Genomic DNA, 23,445 nt, shown 5'->3' on the forward strand with positions numbered 1-23,445 from the left:
CTGTCCGTCAGCCAATCCTCTGTCCATGCCAGGATCTTACCCTTAACAACATATTTAACTTATTTAACAGTCTCATGCGGCACCTTATCAAAGGCCTTCTGGAAATCTAAATACATCACAACCACTGGTTCTCCTTTGTCTAACTTCCTTATTACTTCTTCAAAGAACTCTAACAGATTTGTCAGACATGACCTCCCCTTGACAAAGCCGTGTTGACTCAGTCCTATTTTATCATGCACTTCCAAGTACTCCGCGATTTCATCTTTAATAATGTTCTCTAAAATCTGAACAATGACTGAAGTCAGGCTAACTGTCCTATGATTTCCCGTCTTCTGCCTCCCTCCCTTAAACAACAATGTTACAGTCGCCACTTTCCAGTCCTCTGGAACCCTTCCTAATTTAGTGATTCCTGAAAGATCACCACCGATGCCTCCACAATCTCCTCAGCTATCTATTTTAGAACCCTGGGGTATAGTCCATCTGTTCCAGGTGATTTATCCACGCTCAGACCTTTCGGTTTCCCCAGAACCTTCTCCTTAGTGATGGTCACTGCACTAACCTCTGCCCCCTGATTCTCCTGGAGCTCTGGCATCCCACTGATGTCTTCCAACATGAAGACTGATGTAAAGTAACTATTCAGTTCCTCTGCCATTTCTTTGTTTCCTATTATTACTTCTCCAGCCACATTTTCCAGTGGTCCAATGTCTATTTTTGCCTCTTACCTTTTATATATTGAAAAAAACTCTTCCTATCTTCCTTTATATTATTAGCTAGCTTGCACTCATATTTCATCTTCTCCCCCCTTATTGCTTTTTTAGTTGTCCTCTGCTCGCTTTTAAAGGCTTCCCACTAATCCTTGCCACTTTGTATGCTTTTTCTTTTGCTTTTATGCTGTTCTTGACTTCCCTCGTCAGCCATGGATGTCTTGCCCTCCCCTTAGCATGTTTCCTCTTCCTTGGGATGAATTTCTGTTGTGTCTCCCGAAAAAAAAACCAAAACTCCTGCCATTGCTGTTCCACTGTCTTCCGTGCTAGACTCCTTTTCCAATCGACTCTGGCCAGTTCCTCACTGATCTCGCACATCATCCTGTTCTATCAATATATCATTTTTTTTTTTTAATTTAGAGTACCCAATTAATTTTTTCCAATTAAGCGGCAATTTAGCGTGGCCAATCCACCTACCCTGCACATCTTTGGGTTGTGGGGACAAAACTCACGCAAACACGGGGAGAATGTGCAAACTCCACACGGACAGTGACCCTAGCCGGGAATCGAACCTGGGACCCTGGAGCTGTGAAGCAACTGTGCTGCCCCCTTAAATGCATCAATGCAATTAGCCTCAATTATTCGATTCTAACCATTCTCTGGCTAAAGACGTTTCTCCTGAATTCCTTATTGGATTTGTTAGTGACTGCCTTGTAATATTGCCCTTAATTTGGTAGTACAAGTAGTAACATTCTCTACATTTACTTTCTTGAACCTCTTCATAATTTTAAAGACCTCTATCAGGTCACCTTTAAGTCTTTTTTGTAGAAAACTGAGCTTTAGCCTGTTCAGTCTGTTGAAATTCAGTATATAGCATTTGGACCTCAAGGTAATGAATTGCCAATCTTGGCAGCATTGCCATGTGGAGATGCTGATTGAAGATCGGAGAGATTGGAAGAATATGTTCATTGCAAGCTCCTGCAAAATAGATAGGCAGTGCAGCAGAAGCTGAGTACCTATCCTGTCTCTCTTTACTTTGGTACATAAATGAGGCAGAAAAAAAATCAATAAATTACATCTTTTCTGCTTGACATCTGGCTAAAGTTGGCTCCAGCTACGTTGCAGCAAAACAGATGGCCTGATTTGGTAATTTACCTCATTACCATTTACCTCCGTGTCCATTTTGGCTGGAACCTTTCCCTACATTACAATTGTGACTGCACTTTATTGACACTGGTGCTCTTAGTTTTGTACGACCTCAGAATAGGCAAGGTTCTTCACTTCCCATTCTTTCCCTCCTTTCATTCCTCCAGCTGTGTAATTGTGGGCACTATAAGGTGGAATCCAGATGCTGACCAAGCTGTTGCCATCTATCCACTTACCTACAGGGTAACAGATTATCCTCAAATTCAAAAACATAAGATGCCAGTACAGGCTAAAGAATGATCACGAAATAGCCTCCAAATCGGATGTTTTGTGAATTATTCCTGTTTGCCCAACAATAAATGAGAAAATATATAAGTTTATCTGTAAATTTAGAAGTAAGAAAGATTGCATTTCCATAGCATCTTTCACAATCTCAGGGCATCTTAAAGTGGTTTAACAGCCACTGAAGTACTTTTGAACTGCAGTCACTCTTGTAAAATAGGAAATGTAAAATGATTGCTGACTGTAGATTTTGGTGATCTAAAGATACTTCTAGCTAATTTCAAAATCTTTCAACTTACAATTTTTCTCACACACACTTAAAATATGTTACAATCTATTCTTGTTGTTCAACACTCTCATTACTTACGATTATTTATTGTTCTTTACAGCTCTTCTTTGCAGCAAGAGCAGCAGGATACAGTTATATTTGCCAGACTGTCAACTACACTGATGATGTCAATGAAGTGCGGGTAGGTACATCCATTAGTTGTGCAATTTCTGACAGCACCTTAGGGCGCGTTCTACCCGAATAGGAACAGAGTCCCATTCGCGACTAGCTGGCTGTTTCCCAGTGCTCGGAATGCCGAGAAACCACCGTGTGATCAAAAGGCCATTCAAGTAAATGGGGGGCCTTAAGAGGGTAGCACGTGGCTGAGGCCGCACTTAGTCCTGTTTCCTGCACTGAGGAGCTCTGCTCGCCAGAACTTCTCAGTGCCTGTTGATCCCCCAGCCGCAACTCACCTATAAGGTAGCATTGTGGATAGCACAATTGCTTCACAGCTCCAGGGTCCCAGGTTCGATTCGCAGCTTGGGTCACTGTCTGCGGAGTCTGCACATTCTCCCTGTGTGTGCGTGGGTTTCCTCCGGGTGCTCTGGTTTCCTCCCACAGTCCAAAGATGTGCAGGTTAGGTGGAGTGGCCATGCTAAATTGCCCTTAGTGTCCAAAATTGCCCTTAGTGTTGGGTGAGGTTACTGGGTTATCGGAGGTGTGGACCTTGGGTAGGGTGCTCTTTCCAAGAGCCGGTGCAGACTCGATGGGCCAAATGGCCTCCTTCTGCACTGTAAATTCTATGATAAGGGGGTCCTCGCACCCCCCTCCCCCAACACACTCCTCCGCAAGGTACGCCCAGGCCCGACTCCCCCCTCACACAAAAAATGCCAGCCTGGCACCTTGGCAGTGTCCCTGCCAGCTGGCAGTACCACCTGGGCACCTTGGCAGTGTCAGGATGCAGTGCAAAGGTGCCCAGGTGGCACCAGCAGTATCAGGATGCCACCCTGCTCAGAGAGCAAGCATCTGGGGGCCTACGATCCCCTGGGAGATTCACATAAGTGCCATTCTGTCTGGTCCCCGTTTGTGGAGACCAGCACTGAACGGCACTCGCCTGAGGTCTCCCAAGATGACGGGGTTAGATCCCACACCTTGTTTAGATCTTGGGAATGCATATTAGAGTGAGACTAGCTGTCTCACTCTTAACATGTAGATTTGCCAGAAAGTGATCCCGACCACTATGGGTGGGATTTACATTGCGACTTCTCGCGAGATTGCATTGGATCTCGTGAGGCGTGGCGAGTCGTCTAGATCATGGAAGAGGGATCAACCTGCTGCGCCACACTGCTTTCCGGGGGTAACGCGGCCGGTAGTTCTTGCCCTTAAAATTTCAATGGATAAGTAATGGGCAGGAACATTTTCATATCTTAACTTACATTTAAAATAAATGTATGTATTGTTAATTCTAGCATCCTTGATGTCCTGGACAGATTCACAAAGGGAAACGCATTGAGTTTTTTAAGATGCCTTTAATGTCCATAATGTCAGGGACTTCACCCACATGATTTTGCTTTCCTATACTGCTAAAAAGATCATTTCCGTCTGGTGGTGTTAAATTTCCTGCATCTCTATGTACAGTGTCAAATAGTATCCCTCTGTCATATCCATGGTAAAGTATGTTACAGTTTTGAGAGAGATCATTGAACAAGTTACTGTAGATTCATTAATATATATATATGGGAAGGAAAGGATTTAAAATTGAGGGAGGGACGTATTTAGCAGATAAATAGAAGTAAGTTTTGTTTACAGGAAATGTGTATTCCGTAGCATAGTTTGCAATAAGTTGCAAAACACATTGGGCAGGATTCTCCTTCCCAGGATGCCAGGAATGCGTTCCCCGATGGGCCGGAGAATCAGGAACACATCCGACCGCGATGCTCTGAACCCCACTGCGTGCCGGTGGGGAGATGTAAATAATTGCAAATGGGTCTTAATGGCGCCCTATGCTTCAGCCTCCCATGATTCTCCGGACCCTGCGGCTGAGAATCAGGTGGGCATGGATCACTTGTGGTCTCTACCATGGTGGACCTCAGGGTGGGCCCTTTGGCCCACCGTGAGGTCCACAATGCCATGGTCACGCTGGTAGAGACCACCCAAGAGCCACCCACCCTCCAACAATGCACTACCTACCCATGCCTCATTTACCAGACCCCCCACCCCCCGCCGCAGGAACCCCTGTAATAGGGGGACATCCCCCCCCTCACTCTCTCTCTCTCCCACCCCCACCCTGCCCCCCCCAGCCAGAAAAGAGACCCCAGTCTGGAAGCTTGAAAGCAGTCCATACAGGAGCAGTGGTATTACAGCTGAAGCACTTACCTTACAGCTTCACGTGTCCATTCCTTGAAGGAGAGCAGCTGGGACCTGCATCTGGTTCCTACAGATACATTAGCTGCAAATCTTTCATAGCTTCCTGGTATTCTGGTAGTGGGCTGCGATTGACAGCTTCTACAAACCGTCTGCAGCATTGATTCAATTATCTCCCTTCATGGTTCAGTGGCCTAAGTGGTGAAACCCCAATGTTTGTAAACATTGACCACATCAATAACAGGTAAGTGCATTCCAATCACTTAAGCGTGTGATTTTATTGTGGGGGGTCTCTCTATCACAGGGGTCTGTGTCGGGCGTCCCCTATTTACAGGGGTCCCTGTAGGGCATCTCCCTATCACAGGGGTCTCAATGGGGGTCCCTTTGATCAGGGGGTCCCTGTGTGGGGAGGAGAGTTTGGGTCACCCCCATGCTTGGTAATGGGCACCCAGGCAATCCCAGGGTGAATGCGTTTGAGGCCAATTTACGGTGCGGTGGGGTAGCAAGCCGCAGGACCTTGTTATCAGGTCGCCCACTCAACATAGCGGCCCAATAGCGGGATTCCCTGGGAATCCCTCGTATTCCATGCCATGCATATATTTGCATGGCAAGGAATACGGAATTGCCTCCCGCTTTACGACCCCAAGGGGATTGTAAAACTGGTGCAATTTAGCTCCAGTGTGAAATGGAGAATCCAGCCCACTCTGTCTGAAATGTGTTTCACCTTCATGTTGTCTATCCATCTTTCTGTTTCTTCCTCCTTTCCTTCCTTTGATTTTTTGTGAAATGTATTTTATTACAAACTTGTATCAAAACAGGTTACAGCAAATAAATACCCCGGGAAATATACTTCCCAAAAATCAACGAGACAATCTTTACAGATTTTTTCCCTTTTTCACCCACCCACGTGACGAACAGCTCCACAAACATCCCCCCCACCTTTTCTCAAACCCCCCTGCAGAGCCACTTAACTCATACTTTATCTTCTCCAATCGCAGCAGGTCGTACAGGTCACCCAACCGAGCCGCTACCCCCCGATGGCGATGCCGACCGGCACTCCAGTACAATTTGCTGCTGTGCAATCAGAGAGGCGAAGGCCATGACATCGGCCTTCCTCCTCTCCATGAGCTCAGACTTCTCTGAAACCCCCAAAGGTTCCTGATCCACCACCACCTCCACTACCCTGGCTAAGACCTCGAACACTCCCGCCCAGAATCTTCCCAATTTTTCGCAACCCCAAAACATGTGTCTGTGATTCGCTGGCCCCCACCCAGACCTCTCACACTCATCTGCTACCCCCTGAAAGAACCCACTCATTCTTGCCCGAGTCATATGCATCCTGTGCACCACCTTAAACTGTATCAGGCTCATCCTTGCACAAGAGGAGGTCCCGTTTACCCTACGCAGTGCCTCACTCCATTCTCCCCTCCCAACTCTCCTTCCCATTTCTCCTTGATCTTCACCACCCGCTCGTCTTTTTCTTAATTGTTTTAGCTAAAAGCATATTGATATGTAAGAATCGTTGTATTGGAATGATGAATCATTTTTAAAAATTAATTCTTGGTATAAGGGTGTTGTTGGGAGGACCAGCATTTATTCCCCATCCCTTGTTGCCCTTAGAAGGTGCTTATTGAACTGCTTGCTAGGACATTTTAGAGGACAGTTAAAATTCAACCGCTTTGGTATGGAACTCGGTTTACAGAGAGACGAGCCCAGGTAAGGATGGCAGGTTTTGTTCTCTAAAGTACATTGGTAAACTAGTTGGGTTTTTCTAACAATCTAACAGTTTCTTGTCACTTCCACTGATAGCAACTTTTATGGAGTCTCACTCAAATTATTTGCCTCTTTCAAGCATAAGCCAATTTGTTATGCATGAAGGGCAACTAACGGGCAAGAAATGCTGGCCTAGACAGAGACACCCACATCCCATCAATTAATTTTTTTTTAAATTCAAGCAATTTTTTGGGTTCATATTTCCATAGTTTGCCATTTTTATTTGACATTTTTTGTAAAAACTTTATTTATGAAATAAACATGTGAAATTCACATTTTCCTGTAATTGTGAAAATAGTTTTATTCATTGCAATGTTTTCTTGTTGATCACAGATAGCTTCGGCCTTGTGGTGGTATTATGTTTCAAAAGGGATTGAATATTTGGACACAGTATTTTTTATATTGAGGAAGAAACTTAACCAGGTCAGCTTTCTGCACGTATATCATCACTTCACAATGTTTACCCTCTGGTGGATCGGAATCAAATGGGTAGCAGGAGGGCAATGTGAGTACTAAAGGAGAATTGCCAGACATGATCATAGACACCTCAATATTGGGGGAATTAAATCTATATCAAAATTAAGTTATAAAATGCAAAGCTGTGCTGAGGAATTGTGCAGTCTATGGTGTCATATTTCAGATTATGAGTCTGGCAGTCATGTTAAAATATAAATTTACAGACATGATTAAACAGTAATGACCGAGGAAAACATAAAATACTGCATAAAATTGTGAAAAATGCTGCAATACTGCATTTATATGTACTTGTTTCATCTATAGTTGGCTATGGAACATGTATGGATTGTGAAACATAATCTAACAAAGCACAAAAGTGTTAAATTGTTCTCCGTCCTTATGATTGGGAGGTATTTTCAGCTCTCGTGATTAGGTGCCATTTAAAACATGGGAAAACCTTTGGGTATCTATTTCATTGTGTGATTACCTTGCCCAAAATTCTATTTCCAATTTGTTTAGGTTTAAAGCATCAATGTAGGAAGGGAAAAATCTTTCTACTGTTTACCAATTATAATGGCCCAGATTTTGCAGTCAGCAGGAAAGCAATGGCACTCGCTGATGATCTCAAAGAAAGTTGCCTAAAAAGATCTAGCGATCGTATGGCAATGATTTCCCCTTTCTCAATGTTAGTTTGAATTAGGCACTAAGTCAAGCGGATCGCCAGACATCCAGCAACAGTGATGTCATCAAAGAGGATAAATAGTCAGTCACACTGAAGAATTCTCATAGACAGCAAACCAGAAAGTAAGATTATCTTTTATTTTTTTATAAATTTTATACCGAGGGAAATAAAGATTAGCACATAGCTACTAGAGCAGAAATATAATGAGCTTTTTAAAACATTTATTAAAGATTATGGGAGGTTTATCATCAAAATATTTGGCATTACACAAATATAAAAGTAATTTTCCAGGCCAGGGAGAGATTGTTCAGAAGAGTTATGACTTAGGTTGCCATTAAAAGGTTCCTCAATAACAAAGCTTAACTTTTTAATAGTGATTCTACAGCATAAAATGGAAAGTTGTAGTCAGTTCTGTGACTTCTAAAGACTGCAGGATTTCAACTACACACTACGTGGAAGAATAGCAAAACACTGCTTTAGAAGTAGCAACGTTTTTATTTCTGTGTTTAACGGCGCATTTTGCTGTTATTATAATTGCAAAATTATGAAATGAAAAAATGAAATGAAAATCACTTATTGTCACAAGTAGGCTTCAAATGAAGTTACTGTGAAAAGCCCCTAGTTGCCACATTCTGGCACCTGCTCGGGGAGGCTGGTACAGTAACAGGCGCCGGAATGTGGCGACTAGGGCTTTTCACAGTGACATCATTTGAAGCCTACTTGTGACAAGCGATTTTCATTTCATTGTTTCATTTCATAACTTTGCAATTGTAATAACCGCAAAATGCGCAGTTATACATGGAAATAAAAGCGTTGCTACTTCTATATCAGTATTTTGCTATTCTTCCATGTAGTTAGGGCCAATAACTGCAATTTTATGAGGATATTTAACCTTATTCACAGGGAGCCTTTAAACAGATAAAGAAAACAATTCATACTGTTGTGATATGTCATTATTTATGCTTGCCAGTTACTCTTGTAGTTCTTGAGCAAAATCCCCAGAAATGTAACGGTAGGCAATTTAATGTTCTTCGATATCCCATCATACTTGACATGCAAATCAATTATATCAAAAATTACATTAATTAAGGTAGGTAGGATTGTAAATTTCTGCACAAGAATGGCAAACATTTTTTCATCTATCAAAACAAGGCTATAATGCATTTAGACTTGCAGAAAGTTGCAAAATTCTCTGCATAAATGTCAATGAGCTGCTTAAAATAAAACAAAAAAAAGGATGAATGATGAGTCAAAGGATATAATTGGGGGTGGCACAGTGGTTAGCACTGCTGCCTACGGCACTGAGGACCCGGGTTCGAATCCCGGCCCTGGGTCACCGTGTGGAGTTTATATATTATTATTATTAATAATAGCTTATTGTCACAAGTAGGCTTCAATGAAGTTACTGTGAAAAGCCACATTCCGGCGCCTGTTCGAGAAGGCTGGTACGGGAATTGAACCCACGCTGCTGGCTGTGTTCTGTATGACAAGCCAGCGATTTAGCCCACTGTGCTAAACCAGTCCCTTTCTCCCCATGTCTACCCACACAACCCAAAGATGTGCAGGTTAGGTGGATTGGCCACGCGAAATTGCCCCTTAATTGGAAAAAAAATAATTGGGTACTCTAATTTTTTTTAAAAAGGATTTAATTTATATTTTATGGTGGGCTATAAGTGGAATAAAGGGCGAGATGTAACCACCACGTGTGCCCAGCATGGATCTGGACGTGCCTGTTAAATAGCAGGAAGATCAAAATTGCCGCGGGTGCGAATCAGTTTGCTATCTAACCGGCCTACTCCTGATGCCGAGCTCCAGATCACGCCTAAGTATGGCGAGCATACATTAAACCTCATTTTCAGTAATTTGCATCTCATTAGCAAGATTGAAGTTGAATGCAACAGCCTCCCAGGAAGTAACCGGCTCCCCAGTGAGAAATCACCCAGGCTCCTTGTTCAGTACTCCTTTTTAAAAACGTGAAGCTGGCTCAATGGCTGCTGAGGGGAACTGAGTAGGTGAGGAGCCATTTCCATTTTCCGGCATTCACCATGAAGAGCTGCCCGCCCATCAGGCCGAGGGGGAACCCAGACGGGGACGCCAGCAACGACCGGTCTACGGGCTTCCTCCTCCCTGATGTTGCCCGTAGGGCCTTGGGGGACTCCTGGGACGGAGGGGCAGTTGGAGTGAGCTCTGCATCATCTTGCTCTACTAGTCCTGGCACTCTCCCTTGTCTGCACCATGGTGTCAACACCCTCAGCGATGCTCCTCAGTGACCTGACCATGCTCTGCCGTGCCTTGGCAATGTCCACCTACATCTGGGCCATGCCCCTCATCGACTGGGACATGATGTCAAGGTCCTGAGCCATTGTTGCCTCAGACTGAGCCATTCCTTTAGCACCACACTCGAGACGTTGATGTTGTGCTCTAGGCTCTGCACTGCGGTCGCCAGCCTGACAGTGTTGGCCTCGGTGCCACGCAGTGTCAGCATCATCTCCTGCGCCTATATCATTTGGGACTCCTCCAATCAGCTATGCACTCGCTGGAACATTCCCTCCTGAATCTCACGGCTGTGTCCTAATATCTGCATCAGCTCTGGGTTAACCTTATCCAGAGACCCCGCATCTGACTGGGATCCAGCAGACCTCTGACTGCTGACTCCTTTAGATGTTCCTGCCTCTAGCTGATAGACACCAGCTCACCACATTGTGCCCCAGAAGTCTGTTCACTAATACCGCTCGTTGAGGTGTGTATCTCTGCTGGTGGAAGGTGGGGATGGCAACTGTGATGCGTCAATAGTGGTCTCCTCGGAGTTCTCCTCTGGTGTGGTCTCTTGGGTGGCGGGAGATGGGGGGGTAGGGAGGAGGAATGACTCAGGATGGCTTGCCCCAATCAGATGGAGATCCTGCGAGAGAAGGACATGTGGTCAGTGAGAGGGAAGAATGTTTCGTCTGACATGAACAACTCACTTGAGACCGGTCATCTGGTGAAGGGACAGTGGATCCTCATCCCATCCACGCAGGCCAATCTTGCTGTCAGTGACTGCTCTCTCCTCGGATAGTTTTGCGATTTCCTGGGCCCATTCCTCATAGGGGGTAAGGACTTGAATCTCTAGCCCTCTGCCTCCCTTAGCCCTTTCATACTTATTATGGGCTATCTTCTCCTGCAAGGATAAAGAGAGGGCATTGTGAGCCACACACTTGATGGGTCGGGTGGTGTCTATAGCAGATGGGCGGCACGGTGGCACAATGGTTAGCACTATTGCCTCACAACGCCAGGGACCCGAGTTCAGTTCCGGCCTTGGTTGACTATCTATGTGAAGTTTGTACATTCTCTCCATATCTGCATGGGTTTCCTCTGGGTGCTCTGGTTTCCTCCCACAGTCCAAAGATATGCGGGTTAGGTGGATTGGCCATGATAAATTGCCCCTTAGTGTTTAGGGATGTGCAGGTTAGGTTGTGGGATTACAGGGCTAGGGCCCGGTGGGCACTCATAAATGGCCAGAGTGCTCATTTGAAGGGTTGGTGCAGACTGGATGAGCTGAATAACCTCCTATGATTATAGGGCATGTGGGCCACCGCACCTGGACATGAAGGGGTTGTGCTGGTGGGTTCTGAAGTGCACGAAGATCGGAAGTGGGGAGGGTGCGAGGTGTCAGCCAGTCACTAGATTGCCTCACAGAGAAAGCATCCACTCGACGTCTACTTTGTCAATACCTTTTACCCCAATTAGATCTCCTCTCATTCATTCTTCTAAACTCGAGGGACAAAGTCCTAAACTGCTCAATCTCTCTTTATAAGACAAACCCCTTGGGCTGGATTTTCCATCGGCAGGATCCTCCGTTTCACCAGCAGCGCACTCAATCCCGTGGATTTCCCGACGGCGTGGGGGTGCCCACAATGTGGGAAACCCCAATGGCTGGCTGCTGGGGATGGAGAATCGCGCTGCTGGTGGTGGGGCGCCACACCAGACAATGGGTGCGGCAGGACGGAGAATCCCGCCCCTTATCTCTGGAATCCATCTAGTAAACCTCTTCTGAACTGCCTCTAATGCACCTACATCCCTCCTCAATTAAGGGAACCAAAACTGTACACAGTACTCCAGATGCGGTCTCACCAATGCCTCGTGCATCAACATTTATTCCTTTAGCTATAAAGACCAAAATTCTATTTGCCTTCCTTATTACCTGCATGCTAGTTTTCTGTAATTCATGCATGAGGACATCCATAATAAGCTGCCTTTCCGTTTTTCCGACCAAAATGGATAACCTCATACTTCAACTGTGCCTGCCAAATATTGGCCCGCCAACTCACCTACCTAACCTATCTATATTCATTTGTAAATATCTTATTTCCTCATTGCAACTTACTGTCCCACCTATTTTAGTGTCAACGGAGATAGGGTGGAGATATGGGCTGAAGTAGGCTCTTTCTTATATTAATATATAGATTGTAAATAGTTGGGGCCCGAGGACCGAGCCCTATGGCACCCCACCAGTTACATCTTGCCAACCAGAAAAAGACCCATTTATCCCAACTCTCTACCTGCTATCGGTTAGCTTGGTAATTTATTATCCAAGCTAATAAATTACCCCTAATCCCATGTGATCTTACCTCTGTATTAACCTTTTGTGCGGCACCTTATCCACTATATTATATCTGCAGGATCCCCATTATCCACTTAGCATCTTCGAAGAACTCTAGCAAATGAGTCAAAGACAATTTACCCCTTCATGAAATCAGGCTGATTCTGATGGATTGTGTTTTGACTTTCTAAACGTCCGTTATTACTTCCTTAATAATGGATTCTAACCATTTCCCAATGACCGATGTTAAACTAACGGGTCTATAGTTTCCTATTTCTGCCTCCCTCCCTTTTGAATTTGGGCGTTACATTAGAATTTTCCCAATCCAGTGGAACCTTTCCTGCATCCAGGGAATTTTGGAATATATAACCAATGGATGCACTACCTTTGTTGCCACTTCCTTTAAAACCCTAGGATGGAGGCCATCAGGCCCCTGGGGACATGTCTGCCTTCAATCCCAATAGTTTGTTTCGTACTTTTTTTCCTATTAATGATGATTGTTTGAAGTTCCTCCTTTTCTATTACCTCTGCATTACTGTTACTATTGGGATGGTACTAGTGTCCTCCACCATGAAAACTAAGGCAAATTAATGATTTAGCATCCCCACCATTCTGTGTTCTCCACTATTAACTCACCGGTCTCATCCTCCAAGGGACCAACATTCATTTAGCTATACTCTTCCCTTTTGTATACCTGTGCTTTTGCTGTCCTTTTTTATATTTTGCGCTAGTATTCGTTCATAATTTACATTTGCTCTTTTATTGTTTTTTTAGCCATGTTGTGGCGATGCCGGCGCTGGACTGGGGTGGGCACATAAGAAGTCTCACAACACCAGGTTAAAGTCCAACAGGTTTATTTGAAATCACAAGCTTTTGGGGGGCTGCTCCTTCATCAGGTGAAGTGGAGGCGGGTGGCAAGTGGAACTTGCCTCCATTTCAGCTGAGGAAGGAGCTGCGCTCCGAAAGTTTGTGATTTCAAATAAACTTGTTGGACTTTAACCTGGTGTTGTGAGACATTGTTTTTTTTAGGAATGATTTGTTAATTTTTAAAGGTTTCCCAATCTTTCAGCCTGCCACTGGCCTTTACAAAGTGATATGCCTTAATTTTTGTCTTTATCATATGTAACTTTCTTGTTTAGCCATGGATGTTTTTTACCCCTTTTTACAATCTTTCTTCCTCTCTATAGTATATTTTATTTGTGAGAAATTGAACATCTCCTTAAACAACTGCCTACCTTTTTAGTCTTCCTGCCCAATCCACTAGGGCCAAGTCTGTCCTCATGCCGATGTAATTACCTTGGTTTAACTCCAGAACGCGAGTGTGGGACTCCAGTTTCTTGTCCTCAAACTGAATTTGAAATTTTATCATGCTATGATCACTCTTCACGAGAGGATCCTTAACTATGAGGTCATTAATTAATCCCTCCTCATTATACAATACCAAATCCAGAATAGCCTTCTCCCTGGTTGGTTCCACAACACCTTGCTCCAAGAAACAATCTCTAATACATTCAATGAACTCTCCCTCAATGATATCCTTGCCAATTCAATTAATTCATTCTATGTGCAGATTAAAATCACCCATATTTATTATCGTACTTCCTTACAAGCCTCCAATATTTCCTGGTTTATACTATACCCCACTGCGGAACCACGGTTTGGGACCTATAGATTACTCCCAACAGGGATTTCTTTCCCTTGCTATTTCTTATTTCTATCCAGACTGATTCCACATCTTGATCACCAGTGCCTATATAATTTCTCACTACAGCACTGATTCCTTCTTTTACTAGCAAAGCTTTTCCTTTCTGCCTATCGTTCCGGAATAATGAGTACCCTCGGATATTCAACAACCAGACCTGATCTCCTTGTAACCGTGCCCCAATAATCGCCACCAAATCATACTCCTTTGCCTCTATTTGCGCTGTTAATTCATTAATTTTGTTCCAAATGCTTCATGCATTCAGACACAAAGCCTTTTTAAGTTTGTTCCATTATCAAATTTCCCTGCTCTTGTCTGATTCCTAGCTGCAATATGATGCTCACATGTTCTGTTCATTTGTTTTATTCTCTGGTAACCATCCACCTCGCCACTAACCTGCACTCCTACCTTCTCCTTTAAGTTTGATATTCTAATTTTCCAAACACACACACGCATGCCACACTATGTAGTTTAAAGCCCTATCAACAGCTCTAGTTAAACGATTCACCAGGGCTCTGGTCCAAGCATGATTCAGGTAAAGACCGTTCCATTCGAACAGCTCCCTCCTTCCCTAGTACTGGTGTCACTGTCCCATGAATTCAGCTCCATTTCTCCCAGAACAACCGTTGAGCCATGCAGTTACCTCTTTAATCTTATTGACGCTGTGCCAATTAACTCGCGGCTCGGGTAGTAATCTGGCGATTATTACCTTTTTGGTTCTGCTTTTTAATTTAATCCCTAGCTGCTCATATTCCTTCAGCAAAATCTCTATCTTTGTTCTACCTAGGTCGTTGGTACCTACGTGGACCACGACAACTGGATCTTCCCCTCCCACTTTTTCCTCTGCAGCCCAGATGAGATATCCCCAATCCTGGCACCAGGTCGGAAACACAGCCTTCAGAACTGGCGATCCTGGTCACAGAGAATAGTGTCTATGCCCTTAAGTATATATCCCCAATTACAACTACATTTCTCTTCTCCTCCCCTAACTTGAATGGCTCACTGTAGCATGTTGCTGTGGTCAGTTTGCTCATCCTCCTCCTAGCTCCTGCCAAATTTGTGATAGTTAATCTAAGGGATGTGACTGCCTCCTGAAACACAGCATCAAAATAACTCTTCCCCCTCTCTGATGTGTCGTAGCACCCAAAGCTCAGACCCCAGCTCATCAACTCTGAGCCAAAGTTTTCCAAGCAACCAAGACTTGCTAGAGATGTTCACTGCGAACCACAATGGGGTCCACTAGCTCACACATCGCCTACCCTTCATCTCTATTTTATTTAATTTATTTTTTTAAATTTCAAACTTTTTTAGTTTTTTTTTAATCTGTAAAATATTTCTCCTTTTTACCATTAATCTGAAAACAATTTAGAATAGATAATGCAAATTAGCAGTTACTTACTCGCCAAGGAATTACCATTTTGCTATGACGCCACTCCTGGATTGTTTTTCAAACTCAGCCCGCTGCCCGAGTAGAGGTGTCCCTTGCAGGTCCAGCTGTCTTCAGTCTTCCCTTTCACCTAACTCCCCTTTTCACCAAATTCCAGATGCACTCTGATGCAACAAGGCAGCACTGAAGGAGACTTCCTTTTATGGCTCCTAATTCAAGGATAAAAAAGTGAATTGAAATTGGAACACTTGAAAAATAGTAACCAGAACCCAATTAGATTCAAGCAAATTACTGCAGATGCTGGAATCTGAAATAAAACAGGAACAGAGAACATACAATGCAGAAGGAGGCCATTCGGCCCATTGAGTCTGTACCGACCCACTTCTGCCCTCACTTCCACCCTATCCCCGTAACCCAGTAACCCCTCCTAACCTTTTTGGTCACGAAGGGAAATTTATCATGGCCAATCTACCTAACCTGCACGTCTTTGGACTGTGGGAGGAAACCGGAGCACCCGGAGGAAACCCACGCAGACACTGGGAGAACGTGCCGACTCTGCACAGACAGTGACCCAGCGGGGAATCAAACCTGGGACGCTGGCACAGTGCTAGCCACTTGTGCTACCGTTCTGCCCACAAATACTGGACAATCTCAGCAAGTCTGACAGCATCTGTGGAGAGAGAAGGGAGCTAACGATTCAAGTCCGGATGACTCTTTATCAAATCTAGAGCATGAACTTGTGTGTAGGATTAGTGGAACAACTGTGAAGCTATGAAAACTATGATGTAATTTTTAAATTTTGTAAGCAAATAGGCATAATCCAAACTAAACTTGGGATTGCTTCTCCCTCCTATTCAGAGTGCACTCATTTATGCACGTAGACTAAACTAATTGAATAATGAAAAAGTCAATACAAAAAACAGGTGCAACTAAAATTTATCTTGTAATGAAATGCAACATTTAAGGTGGGGGAAATTTGGCTTGTGGACAATATTTTTAAATTATACCGTTCAAAACTTAATTTTGTAGAAATGCGAGCTTTAATTTGCTTCCTTGAGGTTCTTTAGTACTCTCTAATTTCTTAAATGTCGATGATAGTGCAACACGGTAGCACATTGGTTAGCACCGTGGTTTCACAGCATTAGGGTCCCAGGTTCGATTCCCGGCTGGGTCACTGTCTGCGGAGTCTGCACGTTCTCCCAGTGTCTGCGTGGGTTTCCTCCTGGTGCTCCGGTTTCGTCCCACAAGTCCCGATAGAAGTGTTATTAGGTCATTTGGACATTCTGAATTCTCCCTATGTGTACCCGACCAGTTGTCAGAATGTGGCAACAAGGAACTTTTCCCAATAACTTTGCAATGTAAGCCTACTTGTGACAATAAAGATTATTATTTTATTATGTATTAAAATAATTACAAAGACGAAGAAGAGTGAATCACAACTTTTGGCAGGTTGGTTGCTTCGTACAAGTTCTGAATGTACTGTTTAAAAATTGGCAATTGTTAAACTTGAAGAATGTATTTCTCAGTAACTTATTCTTTTGCAATTTCAGCTTTTTTTGGAGCTCATATGAATGCTGTCATCCATGTTGTTATGTACCTGTACTACGGATTAGCAGCTTGTGGTCCACAGTTCCAAAAATACCTCTGGTGGAAACGATATTTGACCATCTTACAACTGGTAAATTAAATATTTAAAACAGTTTGATTTTAATATGCAACTTATTCAGATTGCTTTAGGGAGATCTTGGTGTTGTAATCGAGGACTTTGCACATTATTTTCTGCAACTTAATTCAAATATAGCCTACCCAGAAGGAAAGATCAGTAAAACGGGGAAATAAGATTAATAGTTGGAACTGTTTTTTCTTTCTGGGCAGTCAATTGGGATTAATTGATCTTTAGTAGTTGTAAAAATTCTGGGCACGATTCACCCAAGTGTCATCTTGGGCAAGTTTGGCAGGGCGATGCCACTAAGTGGGTGCAATAACACAGGTATTCACCCACACTTGGTAATTTCTTTTGAGCTTGGGGAGTTTCTCACCGGTAAATCCCACACTTTAAATTTTTTTCAACAGTGGGGACAAAAGCCGGTGGTATCGGGGCATTTCCCCCAAGTGAGCATTTTCCGCTATGGTCCCTCCCCTTTTCAACCCCAAACTCCCCCCCCCCCACCCACCCACCCTTCATACCCTTTCTTCACCCCTCACCCTCCATGAAACCCTCCTACCCTTCATATTCACTCCTCCCAACCCCCCACCCCCTTTCATGGGCATGGGCCCCTTTGGGTCCCACCCCGTGTCAGAATGGTGTGAATATAGAGTGACTAAGGCATGCACCTGGTGAGCATACCTCCAAATGGAACTCGAAGGTGAATGCAGCACAGAAGGAGTGGCTCCGTGCATTAAGAGTGTTGACTCGGGGGTACCTTGGGGTCACCAGACTTGACTCGGGCGTGACCAACATTCGACTCATGTGTGACCAGTCTCTGAATCGGCCGTGACCAGCCTTGATATCACGTGGAGTGAATCGTATTGGCTGAAGACTGACATCTGTGATGCTGGGGCCCTCCTGAGGAGATTGAGATGGATCATCCACTTGGCAGGAAGGAAGACGTTTTTAGCGTTTATGAGGCTTAATTTGCCATTGTCGTTTACAATGCTTACATAAATGCCTTGCGGTCAGTTTGATTTTATTCCTTTATATTTTCTTTTGTAGCTGCTGGATACCATGGAGTTGCATGCTAGGGTATTTCATAGGGTAGTTCAGAGTTAGACACATGCCTTTGGTCTGGATTCACATGTAGGCCAGATCAGGTTAGGACAGCAGATTTGCATCCCTAAGCGGCATTAGTGAACCAGATGTGTTTTTACTACAATTGACAATGGTTTCATGGGCATCATTTCAGATGTTTTATTTTAATTTGGTGGGATTTCAAACCCGGGTCTCTGGATTACTAGTCCAGTGACAGTACCTCTCCGCAGATCCCTCTCCCTCACTGGTTGACCAGGCTTGACTCGGGGGCAGGAGGTGGCCCGGGTGACCAGGCTTTGACTCGGGCCTGACCAGCCTTTGACTCGGGCCTGACCAGCCTTGGACTCTGGCCTGACCAGCCTTGGACTCTGGCCTGACCAGCCTTGGACTCGGGCCTGACCAGCCTTGGACTCGGGCCTGACCAGCCTTGGACTCGGGCCTGACCAGCCTTGGACTCGGGCCTGCCCAGCCTTGGACTCGGGCCTGCCCAGCCTTGGACTCGGGCCTGCCCAGCCTTGGACTCGGGCCTGCCCAGCCTTGGACTCGGGCCTGCCCAGCCTTGGACTCGGGCCTGCCCAGCCTTGGACTCGGGCCTGCCCAGCCTTGGACTCGGGCCTGCCCAGCCTTGGACTCGGGCCTGCCCAGCCTTGGACTCGGGCCTGCCCAGCCTTGGACTCGGGCCTGCCCAGCCTTGGACTCGGGCCTGCCCAGCCTTGGACTCGGGCCTGCCCAGCCTTGGACTCGGGCCTGGTCAGCCTTGGACTCGGGCCTGGTCAGCCTTGGACTCGGGGGAACTAGACTGGGGACGACCGGCATCTCACCCAAGGGGGTCTGGTGTGACACCCAAGGGAGACTGGGAGGAAGACTTCAGGGTACCAGAGGCCTAGTCAGGTGAGACCTGGGGAAGGCTCCAGGATACGGGTGCCTAGCTAGTGGAGACCGCGGGGGAGACTTGGTAGAGAATGGGGAGGTTGACTTGGGAGTACAGATGGAAGACTGTCAAAGTGTGAAAAGCACTGTTCCTACGGATATCTTCTGCTTCTGGGCTGTGGACTTCTTGGACGGGCCTCAGAGATGGAAGTGAAGCCGAGGGCAGTGCAGTGGGTTGGTGGGGAGTCATCACTGATTGACAGTTCCACTCAAATATAGTTGGAGGAGGGTTTATGGAGACGGCATGTTGACAAAGGCAAGGCTAATGGAAAGATATGTCAATGATCAGTACCCCATTGCAGCGGAGACTATATCCAACTGTAACTCAATTGACATGCCTGGTGACAAACTAGTCATGCAATTATGCCCGCTCAAGCATTCTTGTGTACGAGTGCCACTGATTGTTGCTAAGACTTCCAAAATCCTTGACTACATGATGTGCTTGTACTGGCCGACTGGGCAGGCAATAATATCCCCTTTTGAGGGTTGACAATGGGAGACTGCCCGAGGAGAGCACTCTTAATCCTTGGTTATGTGCTGACGCTCATACAGACAAGTTCCCCTCCTAGACCAGGTTGAGCGCAAGCCCTTGGACTGAAGCTTGGGACGAAGCTTGCGCCCGAGATGAGAGCTCAGGATGTAGGGGCATGGCCAAAGCTGAATGTGAAGTAAGGACTGGGCAGCAATGTAGTGGCCAGGATATGAGTCAGTGGGCTTTGAGAGGCAGCTTCAAACGATGAATGGTCAAAGAGTGACCCTCAGGAGGCAAATGCTAATCGTCAAGTCTCTATTTGACACTACAGTAAGTTGAACGAGCTTGGTTATCTTGTTATCATTCTTCTCTCTGCTAGACGAGAGAGAAGTAAAAGATGTCAAAGGAGGCTCTTGGCTCGCCAAAGGCAGGAGCAGAACTTTGAAGAGGAAAGGGTGGCAGGACCTGCTCCGCATGCAGAAGATGAACCCCAGAGCAGGGCCTCACTAGACCCAGGATCTACAGACGGCACCTAACATGCCTACAGATGTGCGAGAACCGGTGTTACCGAAGATTATGAATATCCAGGGAACTGGTTGATCACATCTGCCACCTTCTGCAGGGTTTGGCACCACAGGGATTTGGAGGGCATCCACTGCTGGTGTCACTAAAAGTTACTACTGCATTCAATTTTTACACCAATGGCTCCCTCCAAGACCCCACAGGTGACAACTGCAGGATTTTACAACCCCTTCCCAAAACAAACAAATCAATACGGAATATGCAAAATGCAAGGTGGACATGTGAAAAAAATGAGAAGGCTCTATTGTTCGGGTGCAAAACGCCAAGGATCCAAACCCCCCCCCCCGGCCGATCTGAGTCTTAAAAGAAGTCCTGGCCACCCCGGATGGACCAAGAGATTTAGGATTTGAACGACCCAATCTAGGGGCCAAAACACGGTTAAAGTACCCACATAAAAAAATAAGCTGATGAGAGTTGAGGCTGTGGGGAGGGAGGCCAGCAGGGATTTAATAAAGTTCCAGTTGGGAGCATAAATATTGACCATGATAACCGGGATGTTCAACGGAGCCATGAACAATAATTTATCGATCATTGGGGTCAGCTATAATCTGAGGAGGAGGAAAACTGAACTAATTCATTATAATCTGCGTACCCCTGGCCCTACCATCGAAACCGGAATGAAAAACCTGCCCAACCCACCCCTTGCACAGCCTGGTCTGATCCCTGACATGCAAGTCAGTCTCCTGCAAAAAAGCATCAAAGTTTAAGCTCTTGAGATGGGCAAATGCCCTCGACCTCTTCGCTGCGCCTTTCAAACCTCTACCTTTCCATGTGCCCAAAAGGATTGGAGGTCTCTCACCACCCCTTAATCCGGAGTCAGCTATTCCCACCAAGAGAGCTCAACCAAGGGACACTGAAAAGGTAAAGGAAAAAGATTCACCCAAGATGGCTGCCAAGCAAAGTCAGAAAACAATCAGCAAACTACCCCCTCCCAGAAATGCCATCACCAGTCAATGTGATTACTCCCAAAAGCAAATAAAAGTGAGGCAAACAAAGACTTATGCTAAAACTAAAACCGACATTTAACAAACAAAACAAAAACTCTAAACTCATTTTAAAGCTGAAGCACACCCTCCAAAACACTCCCGTTAACTAACTCCCCAGTTAGCAGGGAGACTCCCAACTGGAGAAAAATAAATAAAATACAAAATTACCAAAACCCCATTTAACTTGCATACTCCTGGCGACTAAATGTCACGCCAAACAACAATGTTGAAAAAAGAAAGGAAACCATATATGAATGTAAAGAACAAAACCCCATGTCGTAAAGAACCTCAAATCTAATCAATGACAAGAACAAGAAATACAAACAATACAACATGCCCGTCGATAAAGCCATGAATCAAATTGCAATGCGCACATTTGTGCCTTTAACAAAACATCTCCCGGACGTCAAAAAAAGTAGTATTTATCTTCAATCGTGACTATGACCTGTATAGACCATCCCAAACCGGACTCCACTCTTGTACAGGGCAGCCTTCACTTCATTAAATGCGGCTCTTTTTTTCGCTAACTCCCATGGCCCTGATACAGCCTAATTGAGTGTCTTTCCCACTCAAAATCACAGTGTTCCCTTGCTCATTGCAGAATCCTCTCTTTTTCCTCAAAACAGTGGAATCGTACGATCACCGCACGCGGTTTCGGTTGAAGTGAGGGATGGGCCCAGTCTAATTCCGGCAGGGATAAAATCTTAGAATCTACAGTGTAGAAGGAGGCCATTCGTCACATCGAGTCTGCACCGGCCCTTAGAAAGAGCACCCTACTTAAGCCCACCCTATCCCCGTGTCCCAGTAACCCCACCTAACCTTTTGGACAGGCAATTTAGCATGGACAATCCACTTAACCAAGCACATCTTTGGGCTGTGGGAGGAAACCGGAGCACCCGGAGGAAACCCACGCAGACACGGGGAGAAAGTGCAAACTCCACACAGAAAGTCACTCAAGGCCGGAATTGAATCCGGGGCTAACCACTGTGCCACCGTGCATCCGCATGGATGTGAATCCACCCTTGCTCACCATTCTGAGGAACATGTCTGAGAAATATTACGTGGGGGTATGGCCCTCGATACCCTCCGGCAACTCCACAATCCAGATGTTCTGCCTCCTGGAACTGTTTTCCGGGTCATTCATCTTGGCTCTTCATGACTTATTAGTTTCAGCCACCGATTGAGATTGGAGTTCAGCCTGGCAATCCAATCACTGTGGTCCAACAAAGCCACCTCCATGCCCTGAATCGTGACTCCTTGGACTTCGATGGTCTCACTAGTCTTTTCCAGAGCCTCACGAATGGGGACCAAGGCCTCTTCAATTGATCTTTTAAGGCTCTCCTACACGATTTGCCACCATTTCTCAAACTTATCCACCAAGATACTGGTGAGAACCAACCTTGTTCGTTAGTGGAGTGAACGGAGAGAAATAAACCAACTCCGCCATCTTTTCGTTGAGCCCTGAGAGGCTTCAGACGATGATGAGTGTCTGCTCACCACTTTCTTAGCTTTGTTTTTTCTGGGCCTCACAGCAAAGAGAGAACTCTACCCTGAGAACTATCGTGAGTTTCCAAGGAATAAACAACCCGTGGCGCCATGAAAAAGGGAAAAAAGATCAGTTTTCCAGCGGGAGCCACCTCGTCCGCATCTTCTCTTGCATCATGCCATCGGAAGTTCCCAAAGTGAAGTACTTGTCAAAAATGTAGTCACTGTTGTAAAGAAAATACACCAGCTAATTTGCGTTTCGCAAACTTGCGTTTCACAAATGTGATAATGGGCAGATAATCTGTTTTTTATGATGTTGATTGAGGGATAAATATTGGCCAGGACAATGGGGAACAGAACACTCCCTTGCTGTTCTTCAAAATAATCCCATGTGATCTTTTATGTGCGCCTAAAAGGCAAATGGGGCCTTGGTTTGATGTCTCTCTTGAAATACGGTGTAGTGCTCCCTCATTAGTGCACTGGAGTGTTGACCTTGATTTATTTTTTGCACTAGCCTTAGAATAAATCTTTATTCAGAAGCAAGGGGCAAGTTGGATAAATATTGGCAGTGGCACAGAAAGGAAACCCCATTTTAAACAAAATGGAACTGGATATTTGCAGAAGCGACATATGCGAAAACAGATGCATTTATGGGCTAAAATGGATGATCGTCCCTCCTGATGCGTAACACAGTTTTACAGTAAAAAGCTTTCCCAAGAGTGAACCGACAGAAGAAACAACCAGCAGTGTATTGAACGTGAGCTCACCCAACAGAATACACTTATTGAAAAGAGAGCATACTGTAACTGCCACCTAATTTAACAGAGAAAATGAAAACTATTGCACAACAAAGTTGTGAATTTTTAAAAAATCTTAGTACAATAAAATTGTAAATAGT

General features: G+C 45.1%; 1 protein-coding gene across 2 annotated transcripts in view; it reads left to right on the plus strand.

Moving 5' to 3' along the window:
- Positions 1-23,445, plus strand: part of elovl4a (ELOVL fatty acid elongase 4a) — an 86,252-nt gene that overhangs the window by 52,606 nt on the left and 10,201 nt on the right. For both annotated transcript variants that reach the window (XM_072499812.1, XM_072499813.1), the window contains 3 exons: positions 2,522-2,602; positions 6,871-7,042; positions 16,894-17,021. In XM_072499812.1, the coding sequence (XP_072355913.1) occupies positions 2,522-2,602; positions 6,871-7,042; positions 16,894-17,021 (381 nt within the window). The remainder of the gene's footprint in view (positions 1-2,521; positions 2,603-6,870; positions 7,043-16,893; positions 17,022-23,445) is intronic.

This window comes from Scyliorhinus torazame, chromosome 4 (genome assembly GCF_047496885.1).
Source record: "Scyliorhinus torazame isolate Kashiwa2021f chromosome 4, sScyTor2.1, whole genome shotgun sequence".
NCBI lineage: Eukaryota > Metazoa > Chordata > Chondrichthyes > Carcharhiniformes > Scyliorhinidae > Scyliorhinus > Scyliorhinus torazame.